We start from the raw sequence: 12,719 nt of genomic DNA, 5'->3' as shown, positions 1-12,719 counted from the left end.
GTATAGAATTTTCTTCCCATAGTCACTGCACAATATTTTCTTCAGTAAAGCTAAAATATAGTTACTAATTACTATTCTTGGAACTATAGTGATGCAATAGAGTTAATCCTTCTTCATGCCAATTAAACTATAGCTATTTTTTTTCCTGTATTGGATCAGCAATAATCAGCAAGACCACTGAAAGTAAAGCCAGAATGTACAATTACTAACACTTTAAAGTAACAATAAAAGATACCATTTTTATAGTGCTTTATTGTTTGCAAAGTGTTTTACACATAATATCTCATCTGATCCTTACAATAATCTTGTGAAATAGGTGCTACCATTAACCTTATTTAACAAATGAGAAAGCTGAGACTTAGCAAGAGGTCAAAGGACTTGCCCAGGATCACGTAGCTAGGGAGAATCTAAGGCTGGATTTTAATTCAAGCCTCTGTCTCCAAGTTCAACGCTATATATCTATTGTGTCAACTTGCTACAAATCTCAGAGCTACTGTTTCACATTATCAAACTGTTTGGTATTTCAGATTCAGAAAATAGAGTGACTTCTATAGAAGAAAATAAATATTTCAGAATCTGAATTGTGACTATGAAGTAACAAGGCAACACACCAATCGGAGAGTCATCTCTTTACTCTATAGGCGCATCTGTACATCATTCAAGATAAAATGATTACTATCTTCCTAGTTGACTTATAGTTTTCTAGTTTCTAAAACTGCATGCTGTAATATTGTTCACTATTGTAGGAACATAGTGGTGACAAAAATTATATAACTAGAAATTTCTTATTGGTTTTACCAATAGAGAGGAATTGTCTGTCCAATGAGCTTAAATAAAGAATAAGAACAGTAACAACAAAAAGACACTGTGTGACATGAGCTATGTATGTCATCTCTGAGTTAGTGTAACTATTCTACCTTTATATGGGCATGCTTTCATGCCTCTTCATTTATAAAGTGAATGACATTAAAGTTATATGTGTAGGCAACTTTTTTTAAATGAACATATCCAAATATGCCTTTATTGTTAAATACATAATCAAAGGATAAACACACAAGATGTAATTGTTAATGACAAATATTGGATCCCACTGAATGGCTTTTTTTATATGACTTCATGATGAATTTTTAAATCTATACATATTTTATGCATGATGCCAGAGAATAAAATAAAATTAATTGTTGGGAGAGTATACCACGACTCTGGAGATCTCAGATTCACTGTTAGATAAAGAGGCTTGCCCCATTGACACATTGGTCAGCCTGATTGCTCTTTAAAATAATTCTAAAGTAGTGATTTCAAGATGCTTCCTATGTTTGACCACTGAGTAATCATGATTTACATCTGAAAAATTTGTGCTGGTCCCAATTTAGCACTAAATTGGAAGACTATGGAAGATCACTTGGTTTCCATTTGAATGCTGGTATTGATTATTGGAGGAAGTAGACAAAGTAATCAAAAGTTGTTACAGGATATATACCTAAGTTTCTTTAAACCTCACAACATCAAGGTTACGCCAGTCAAGGAGCTGATTAACTCAGTAAAGTAATTAATCAAATTTTGCAATCAACAGATTGCCTAAATTCCAACAAAAAAATTGGTGGCAGTAATCCATATACATGAAGTCTGTGATAATTTCTCCATCTCCACCCTAACAGTTACTGTGCCCTTCATAACTCGTGTCAAAGTTTCTCCACCATACCCCAGCCCTATGCAAAAAGAAGTGTGAAGAGTGTGGAACCTAGACAGTTTTCACTGTGATGGCAAGCACTGGCAGTGTACCTGGCAGGCACATATGCTCAGAGCTCACTTTGTATCACTTTTATATCCCCAGAAATACATTTTTGCCTCTTGTCTTTGGGAACACTTCAGTTATAAGAAATGTGAATAAAACGTGATTTGGGTTTCATGGTATAAAAGTGTCTTTCCTATGAGAAGGATTAATGATAAATAAATATGGTCACATTTTCCAGAAGTTACTGAATTACCAATTCCTGATAACAAAGTGTGACTGTGATCTGCAATGTAATCTTATTCATTTCAAGCATTTGTTAATGACAGATATTGCATTTTCTTTAAGTTTGTGCATTACCTGTTCCAGCTAAAACTCAAGTAATGGGAGAAATCAAGATTGCCCTGAAAAAGGAAATGAAAACAGATGGAGAACAGCTAATAGTTGAGATCCTTCAGTGCAGAAACATCACCTACAAATTTAAATCTCCTGATCATTTACCAGGTATTTATTTTATAAGAATTAAACAGGTCAATATATCAAAAAGAACATTTGAGGACATTGGATATGACACATCTCAATGAAAACTAAAATTAGTTAAAATTTAAATTAGTTGAATGTAAACCAAACATATTGCTATTGCTTAATTTATTGATATTTTAAAGCATGTAGACTGATACATACTAAAAAAAAATCTGTTTTCTGAGAAAATTGGTGTAACTTACTCTAATACCTAAGTTGTCTGATGTAAATTGTAATGAGATTATAAATTTCATGCAGAATTCAGGCAAGACGCACTATAAAATTTTAATTCCTCAGTTAGATAATGGAAAGTTTGTAGAGGTAGGTATTATAGTAGAAAGCAATCTGGACAGGGAGTCAGGAAAGATTGGAGTTCAAATATTGCCTCTGACATTTACTAGTTGTGTGACCATGAACAAACACTTTAACCTCTCAAACCTCAGTTTCCTCATCAGTAAAATGGGGATAGTGATAGTATTATTTATCTCCTAGGGTTACTGTGAAGATCAAATAAGAAAATTATGTAAAGGCCTTTTGCACAGCTTAAAGTACTATTTTTTTAAAAGAAATGTTTCTTAGTATTATTGGTCTAATGGGACAGCAAATGTAACAAGCTGAATTCTTATTGGCAGATTTGTATGTGAAGCTGTATGTGGTCAACATTTCTACCCAAAAAAGAGTGATCAAGAAAAAGACTAGAGTGTGTAGGCATGATCGGGAGCCTTCGTTCAATGAAACATTTAGGTTTAGCCTGAGTCCTGCTGGGCATTCTCTTCAGGTAATTCTCTACAACTTTTTTAGTTTGTGTGGTGGATTTTTTTTTAAATTATTTTGTCTTTTATTTTTTAAAAAATAATTTTATTATATCTTTACATCCACTGAGTTCTGACTTAGCCATATTTAAATAAAAGCTCATTCTTAAAGATAAAACAGTAAATCTGACCAGCAATGTGCTGGTAAATATTTCATGACTGGCTCTCTGGAAAAAAAAAGTGTGCCCAGGAAACATTTTAAAGTTTAACAAACATTAAATTTTTCTCTATCATTTTCTTAAGTCTGACAATCAACAAAACAATAATTCAGGCTCTGACTTGTAGCGTTTGCTGATTTCCAAGGTGTAATGCTCACACTGAAAATGTAATAATCTGTTCTCAGGAGCCTGTATTGCCTGTCAAACCTTGAGCAAATTATTTATTCTCTCACCATAACTTTATTTCTTCATCTTTATGTAACCCTGCATATGAGCAGGTTACTTAACATGGAGCCCCCATCATATAAGTGGTGTAGCCAATCAAAAGAGGCTACACCACTCCAATGTATGGGGATGCAGAGAGCTAAAACTAGGCATACCCCAAAGCTGAGTTTCATATAAAAATTACTAGAAGAACTATAAGGTTTTCCTAGTCTTAAATTTAAAATCCCATGATCTCATTTTTATACTATTTAGTATTTATTCTATATAAACTTTTACATAGAATCACAGAATTTCAGAGTCAAAAAGGAACCCGGCAGTCACCGAGTCTAACCTATATAACCAAAAGAATTCCTGAAAAAACATGCCTGTTACACTATAGCATATTTGTTGTCTCCCCGATAGAATGTAAATTTTTGAGACTTAGAGGGCTTTTTTGTTTTTGTTTCTGTTTTTGTTTGTTTGTTTGTTTTTAATTTATATCCCTAGTGCTTAACACAATGCTTGGCACATAGCAGGTATGCTTATTGATTGATTGATTGGTAGATTGATCTCATTATTAATGACAAGCTGCTCAAAACCTTTCATCAAAGCAAATTTCTCTTCCAATTATTTTTCAGCAGCTCTTACTGCACTCTCCAATACCACAATAAATAGACTTTGCTTGAGACAAAAGTTTGAGACATAAACTTGACTGAAGTCCTTTAACTTTTTAGAGGCAATAGAAATTGTTTGATTGAACCTGAATATGACATCAGTGTCTTTTCCACTAATTATTATTTTTTGATCTTTTACATTTTTTGACATCCCTGTGACATTTGATAATGTGGACCACTTGATCCTTCTTCTCACTCTCTGCTTCCTTGTTCTAAATCAACAAACTCTCAGTTATTCTCCTTCTTCTCTTAATAGTTTCTTTTTTGGTCTGTCTGCTAATCCCTTGGTCTCTTCCTGATGTCTTAAATTTAATGTCATCCAAAATACTATGCTTGGCCCTTAAGCGTATGTTTTCCTTACGCATAACTCTTGCTAGCATGTGAAATGAGCACAATTGTTCAGTAATATGAACGTTCTTTGGCATTTCCCTTCTTTAGGACTGGGACATAAACTGATCTTTCACAATCTAGTGGCCACTGTTGAGTTTTCCAAATGTGCTGGCATATTGAGTGCAGCACTTCAACAATATCATCTTTTAGTATTTTTAATAGCTCAGATGGAATTCTGTCACCTCCACTAGCCTGTTAGCAAAGTTTTCCAAGGCTCACTTGACTTCATTCTCCAAGGATATCTGGCTCTTGATCAGCAGACTGGTTTTCAAAGAGGCAAAGGAACTAAAGACCAAATTGTTAATATTCACTGGATTGTGGAGAAAATAAGGGAGTTTCAGAAAAAACATCAACTTCTGCTTCATTGACTACACTAAAGCCTTTGACAGTGTGGATCACAACAAAATGTGGCAAGTCCTCAAAAAGATGCAAATATCAGATCATCTTACTTGTCTCCTGAAGAACCTGTATGCGAGTTAAGAAACAACAGTTAGAACTGAACATGGAACAGCTGATTGGTTTAAGACTGGAAAAGGAGTACAAGGTTGTATATTGTCATCTGTTGACAAAGGTCCATATAATCAAAGCTATGTTTTTTTCAGTAGCAGTGCATGGAGTTGGATTATAAGGAAAGCTGAGCACTGCAGAATCAATGTTTCCAAATAGTGGTGCTGGAGAAGACTTTTGAGAGTCCCTTGGACAGCAAGGAAATCAGATCAGTCAATACTTAAGGAAATTAATTCAGGCTATTCACTGGAAGGTCAAATACTGAAACTGAAGCTTAAAAACTTTGGCCACATAATGAGAAGACCAGACTCATGGGAAAAGACCTTGACGTTGGGAAAGATTGAAGGCAAAAGGAGAAGGGGATGGCAGAGGATGAAATGGATTGTTTTGTGGAAACAATGAACATGAACTTGGACAGACTTTGAGAGATAATAGAAGGTAGAAGGGCCTAGTGTGTTATGGTCCATGGAGTCACAAAAAGTCAGATATGGCTGAACAACTGAACAACAACACTCTTTCCCTGAGCATTCTCATGGTTTAACTATTACCTCCAAGAAGATAATTATTAATTTATCAACTCAGCCCTGAGCTCCTAGCTCTTGTCCTAAAGGATAAGTAAGATGATCTGATATTTCCATCTTTTTGAGGACTTGCCACATTTTGTGTGATCCACACTGTCAAAGACTTTAGTGTAGTCAGTGAAGCAGAAGTTGATTTTTTTTTTCTGAAACTCTCTTACTTTCTCCACAATCCAGTGAATATTAACAATTTGGTCTTTAGTTCCTCTGCCTCTTTAAAAACCAGCAGGTTCTACTACCTATAATGTATTGTAGGCAAGTCCTACTGAGATTTCAATGTCAATATGTATAAAATAAACTTTTTTACAATTCCTGTACAACCATTCTCTTTCTGACTTTATTGTTTTTCAGTGCCAACATCAGTTAAGTCTTGTCAGAGTTGTGCAACATCTCCTCACTTCTATTATTTCTTCTCTATTCTTGTAACCACCCAAGGACGGTCATTGCTTCTCTTCTAGTTTTTCTACAATCAGCTAAATTACCTCCCATACCCTTCAATCTACCCTTTACAGCAGTGCCAGACTCAAGTCCTGCATGAACTGATGGAGTCATGACATTCTTCTGCCCAAAATCCTTGAATGCATCCTTATCATATGGCACATAAAAGTCAGATTGTGCCCAGAACTATCAGTTCAATTTGACCTTGCCAGCCTTTCTGGATGTTTTAGAGTTTGAGTGCAGTATTCTTGTCAAATCATAACATATAAGTCCTAAGGTGAGCTCAGCCAGGGCAGAAGTTCAAAATTTCTCTTGATCATGATTTTTTTTACTTTGCCAATGGGCTTGACAACAGGAATTCACTATGTTTAGGATCTTTGCAGTGACAAGATGTCAAAAATATTACACTCCCCTCCATCTATTCTTTTGCCAGTAAGATTGGACTACTTGTTGTTCTTGGAATCCCCTTTCTCCACCTTTTACCTATTGAAATTCTAACCTTCTTTTGTAATCCAAATCAAATTCTACCTCCTCAAGTATGTCTTCCCTGATCCACCAGTTGATCATGATCTTGTTCCACTTAGATATCACATAGAACTGTATTTGTACCTTTCTAATACAATTACTTTTTATTTAGTGTTATAGTTTATTCATATTTGTAACTTATTCTCCTACTGAATTCTAAGTCCTATGATTTTGTCCTCTGTGAACTTTATATACTGCCCACCCCAAGTCCCAAGAAGTCTACAATGCAACCCTTGAACAGAAATAATTTATACTTAATAAACTTTTTGACTGAACTAATTTAAACTTCAAGATTGAATGACTTAGTCCACCTCATCAGTCCTATCAGGGTACCAATTTCACCCAAATAAATCTCTACTTGGTGGGATTCTGGCTGAGTAGGGAAGAAATTTTTTAAAAGTTTTTTTTTCCTAGTGCATTTTAATCCAAACTACAGTTTTATTCCACTTATATTTAAAAGTAGTCTTGAAAGGCAAGAAGGAAAAGATATCTCTGTTACCCCTATCCGCCTTTCCCTAACACAGGGAAACCGAGACTCTGCTTCCTTCCCTCCCTCCTCAACTTTTTGTATAACACATAAGACTGATTTCTCTGGTCTAATCTTTAAATGTCAATAAGGGAGATGACTCCTACTACAGAGGGAAGGGGATATCATTCCTTAATCTAAGCATGATGACAAGATTCCTTATCTACTTTTTCTTGACCCTCAGAAATGAGGGCATGCAAATGTTTCAGCTAGTACAGCTAATAATTTAGCAACTAATACCTTAACAAGGGCACCCCTCAGTAAAGAAGTCATGATATCTACTTGACTCAATCTTCCCTGAGGTGCAAATCTGGAGGTAATTCTCAAAGTAGGTCTCTATTTCATATTTATAACTACCTCCATCTCCTCCATCTGATCCCAGATATGCTACCGCCCCAATGCCACTTACAACTCTAACCAATCCCAATATTTTCTCTGTTCTCATGAAGGTTGAAATATGACTCATTGAGTAATGTTGCCCTCAACCCTTTCTTCTTAGGATTATGCTAAAGATGAGACCTATACCAGGACCTAACTGAAAAATAAAGTAAACTATCCCTAGTCTTACTATAGTCTCATAATACCTAGTACAGTGTCTTAGAAATATTGGGAAGTTAGTAAGTATTCAATGAGTCTTTAAGGATTAGTAGGTTTTTGATAGGTAAAGGAGGCAGCTAGGTGGCACAGAGGATAGAGCACCAGGCCTAGAGTCAGGAAGATTCATCTTCCTGAGTTCAAATCCAGTCTTGGGCACTTACTAATTGTGGGACTCTGGGCAATTCACTTAACCCTGTTTGCCTCAGTTCTCTCATCTTAAAATGAACTGGAGAGGGAAATGGCAAATCACTCTAGCATCTTTGTCAAGAAACCCCAAGCAGGCTCACAAAGAGTTGGACATGACTGAAAATGAATAAATAACAAAAATAATGATAGATAAAGGGGACATAGGAGGTCATGTCAAGCCAATGCTACAGATTCAGTTAAGATACAGTGGCACCAATAAACAAGAAATGTTCACTGTATAGTTTAATTGGAGTGTAGGATTTATGTTGGGGGGCAGGGGCTGATAACTAAGATAAAATCTGCAAAGAGCTTGAATTAGTGTGTGCCAAATCCCAGAAGATTAAAATACCAAACAACATTATCTAGTTTTGCAAAATTCTTCTAGCATTAAAATAATATTTTAGTTGATTTCAGATTGCATGATCTGGGACCAAAACATTTGGCAAAGTAGCCTCTACATTGGTTTTAATACATCAGTTTTATTCTAAGCATACAGATTTCATGTTTGGAATGGTCAGAACCTCAAAGATGTACAGTTTGATTCAAAGAATATTAAGAAATATTAAAGTTCATTTAAAGCATGAAAGTATTCTGAGGATTTCTTAGTCATTGTAATTCTTCCCTGTCCCCTTTACTTCTTTACATTTTTCTCCCACAGTGAGAAAAATGTCTTTAAAATAACTTGCTTATAGCAAGTGCTAAATTATTTACTGAATTGACACGAATGCTAGAGAAAGAGATGAAGTAAATTTTTGACTGGTTTTGTTTTCTAGATTTTGCTTGTCTCCAATGGAGGGAAGTTTATGAAAAAGACACTGATTGGTGAAGCTTATATCTGGCTTGACAAAGTGGATTTAAGGAAAAGAATAGTAAACTGGCACAAGCTCTTGGTCAGTCCTACTCAGACACACTGAAGAGAGTCTGCTTGGGCTTCAGAACCTTCCAGACCATTATCTTCTATAAAGAGCATCAAATCAATTCCATAGATTGATACTATTGTGTTTAGTTAGGCTTTCAGAGGGAGGGGAAAAAAAAAGACAAGTGGGAAGATCAGATGATGGGCCTACAACCTTGTAAATTTGTTGTTGATAAAGTCAGCAACAAGCTCTGGGATCCCAAATAAAAGGATGTGCAAGTTAAAGAAAAGAGGGCTTGTTGATATTGGACTTCTCATGGTCACCAAGGGAAACTGTGAAAGAAGTTGAATGCTGAAGGCAGATGTGATTACTTGGAGCTCTGCTGAAGCTGGAAGTGGTGGTTCAAAGATCAATATGGTTTGCAATGTAGCAAAATGATGTTTTTTTATGCAAAAGCATCTGAGGTGAAAGCAAAGGACTGACTTTATAAATCTCACTTTTTTAAAAGTGTAAAACTAGTTCCTCTGCGCCTTAGGCTCTCTGATTATTTACTATGGTAAGAGTATATTGCAGGATTGATTCGTCCTGCTTTGTTTGTAGTTATGGCACAGGTGTGGATTTTATTTTTTCTGAATCAAAAAAAAATACGCCTTGGAGCATGAGCTCAAAGAGGATTTCATGGTGTATAGTACCATCCTTGAAACTCATATGATGAAAGCACATTTTTAGTATAGGCTGGCATGATTTATACTGAAGATAACCCAGGGTAGAACTTCAGTGGAATACAGAAAAGGGAAATGCCATTTATTGTACAAATGAAGCTGCTATCCTGGAAGACCAGACATAGATGACTTGGCAGGGAAGAATTTTGCCTCAAAAACAAAATAATCCCAGGGACCTATCATAAAAATATAAAAGATTCTTTATTTTCCCATAATTTAGCCTCTGGAGAAGACTATCTGAATGATACAGGCTATATGTACCAAAGGACATAGATTTAACTTGTCTTATATGAGCTCTAGCTCATATAAGGCATGAAAGCCTATTCTTTGTGGAACTACAAATAAATTCATTATCCTATAGATTTAATTTCTATTGAATGACATATTAGGAGACAAAAATATTTCCCTCAAATAAATTTTGTATTAGTCTCTTTGTAGTGGTTAATTAAATTGGGATGAGCTTTTACTCTTATGTAATTAAATCTTTCTTTAACTATATATATATATATACATAGCATGAAAATCCTTACACCTTAGGCCCACCTTTTTATTGTGCTTCTGCTCCCCCACTCCTTTCCCCCACCACCCTCCCACCCCCTGTACTTCACCTTGGTCAAGTTCATAATGGGAAACTTGGGAAACTGTACAGTGTGACTATTCAAAATACCAAGTTTAAAAATTTTATTCTATCTGAGTGAGGATTTTGACACCAGAATATGCTAATTAATTTCTTTAAATATTGGACAAAACAGTTCAAATCCAAGCTATTGAAATGAGAATGTCTTCATCATGTAATAAAAATTATTGATGAGAAACTCACAAGGGTGGCAGTACACCCTAGTGGAAAATGGTCTAGTACTAGAATTCAGGAAACCTGGGTTTTAGTCTCAGCTCTGCCAATGATTCCTTGTCTAATCTTCAGCAAGTCACTAAACTTCTCTGTGTGCCCATGTCATCTATAAAATTGGGATCTTAATACCTTCCCTTCCTACCTCACAGGTTTGTTGTGAGGATAAAAGCAGGTCATATATGTAAAGCACTTTGCACAACATAAAGCACTATACAAATGTAAGGAATAAGAGTTATCAAACATGTTGAGGCTCTCAACCCAAGAGGGAATAACAGCCTTATTCCCCCAAATAACCACCTTATATATATATAAATATATATTTATATATATAAATAACCAAATAACCACATTGGATTAAAAAGGAGAAAAAAGTCAGCTCCAAATTTCATTTTACATATAACCTGGAAAATACTTTTCCAAAAGTATTATTTTTCATTTACCCATTTGGAAGAAAAGAAAGTGAGGGAGTGAAATGAAAATATATACAAATAGGATATACGAAGTTGAAGCCAAATGAACTACTCTGTTCTTAAATCTCTTATTCCGCTCTCACTTTGTCCCTAAAACAAAATTTAAGGGCTAAGCAACGCAGTCTAAATTTGTTGCTTTGAAATTGCTGCTATAATCTAGACTAAATATTCCTCTGGGGACAGGAAGTAGTACAATTCTCTCATATGAATATGTATTTCAAATGTAGTTTTGTCTGTAGTTAGTGTTAACCAGAGGTCTTGATCCTGCATGGACCATCAAAATAACTAGAAACCATTCATTGCAACAGACTTTATTTGCATTGATAGAATAAGGATTTTATCTCCAGTTGTCCCTCCAGCCCTATTTGGTAGTTTGTCATATCTTCTCCACCCAACAACATCCCTCCACCTTCCAGCCCACAAAAAAAAGAAATTCTACTTTTAGTTACCATTGAAATAGGGATAAGATGAGGGCATTTGGAAGATCAAACCACTGACAATTTTGATCTTGCAAGAATTTTATTTTTTTGGTGACAGCAAGTCCTGCTGATGGTTGCTATGGAAATTTCCGGCAGGAGTTACTGTGATATGGGAGACTATAATCAGCATTCTTTATTTGGGAAAAGTAGTCCAATAATCTTTTCATCTGACACATAATGTCACTGCTAGTTGCCCTTAAAGATAAACTCTCTAATAGGACCTAGGTTAACTTTGGCACTCTCTTTTAATCACTGGTATAATCCAATCATCTTTAATGGTTGGTTCTCATGAATACAAGATGACCAGTCATTTGGCTTCAGAATGCAATCTCTCTTAGACCAATAAAACAGTAGAGATTATCAAGCAAAGGGATGTCCCTTCATCCTGACCTGATCTAGTATATTAAAATTATTTTCATTCTGGGTAGCCCATCAGTTCCTGGAGACTAGTAGCAATCAAGTCATTGAGGACATTCAGTGACAGGCCTCATCTTGTATGGGTGTGCACAGGCATCCATTCAGAGTGGGTAAGATGCTTCCAAAGAGTGCCAAAGTTGCAGCTGACCAAAATCGTTAGGTTGTTCTGGAATTACTCTATGCAACACTGATTCATACATGAATGCATTTCTTCTGAATGATGTTAACAACCCTTCATAAAACAGAACAATTTCATTTTAAAATTTAAAATAGGGCTCTTGGTATTTTTAATTTTTTGTATATATCACAGCATGGTTTTCCAATTCTACTTAATTATTCCTCCACTGGGTTCTTAGTGACTACAGAGCTTGTGATCTCTGATTAACTGATTTTTATTAATCTAATTAATATACTTCTACAACATTTGCCTGAATAAGTACATCTTTCAAGTTCTTCAAAGGAATTTTGATTTTTCCCACAGATTCACTGAATCATCAAATATTGAGATAGTTCCTTGGTTTAAGATCTGGTACAATGAAAACATACTGAAATCTAAGCAAAAGCACAGTGTGAGTGTTTACAAAATACAAGGCTTCATAATGTAGTCTTTACAAATATGGATGGGGATAGAAGCAGGACATTACTATGAATATCTACTTATTTATCATTTCACAGCTTAAGGAGACAGGATCCAGGAGCAGAATAAAGGGATATAGGGCCTGCTTCTTAATATTACCCATATTTTTTACATCAAACTAACTTATTAATCAAATCCATATTTCAAGACATAAGTGAAGTAAGTTTTGTAGATCACACATACACATCTTGAAATGGTCATTTTGTGGGAGTAATGTAGCTGGTAACCAGCTGATATGGATTCTTACTATAGGAGTGATGGTGGGAGTGGGCGTGGTGAGAGTAGTGTGGAGATATAAGTAAGCATCTATACTATAAAAAAGCTATTGTGCCCAATTTAATAGAAATTATTTGATCAATGTTTAGTTTCATGAAGATATCATAAAGATGTTTATAGTATTTTTTTATTATTTAAATCATGCTTAATATTTTAAAGGAC

General features: G+C 35.1%; 1 protein-coding gene across 1 annotated transcript in view; it reads left to right on the top strand.

The window, feature by feature from the left end:
* The window catches only part of PCLO (piccolo presynaptic cytomatrix protein), a 539,133-nt gene extending 530,370 nt beyond the window's left edge, over positions 1-8,763 (top strand). The window contains exons 24-26 of the mRNA XM_027838890.1: positions 2,102-2,236; positions 2,887-3,032; positions 8,623-8,763. Of these exons, the coding sequence (XP_027694691.1) occupies positions 2,102-2,236; positions 2,887-3,032; positions 8,623-8,763 (422 nt within the window). The remainder of the gene's footprint in view (positions 1-2,101; positions 2,237-2,886; positions 3,033-8,622) is intronic.
* Positions 8,764-12,719: the final 3,956 nt, after the last annotated feature.

The sequence above is a fragment of the Vombatus ursinus genome, unplaced genomic scaffold (assembly GCF_900497805.2).
Source record: "Vombatus ursinus unplaced genomic scaffold, bare-nosed wombat genome assembly UNPS02014830.1, whole genome shotgun sequence".
Taxonomy (NCBI): domain Eukaryota; kingdom Metazoa; phylum Chordata; class Mammalia; order Diprotodontia; family Vombatidae; genus Vombatus; species Vombatus ursinus.
Note: the sequence above shows the minus strand (reverse complement) of the source record. Positions and strands in the feature narration are given on the sequence as shown.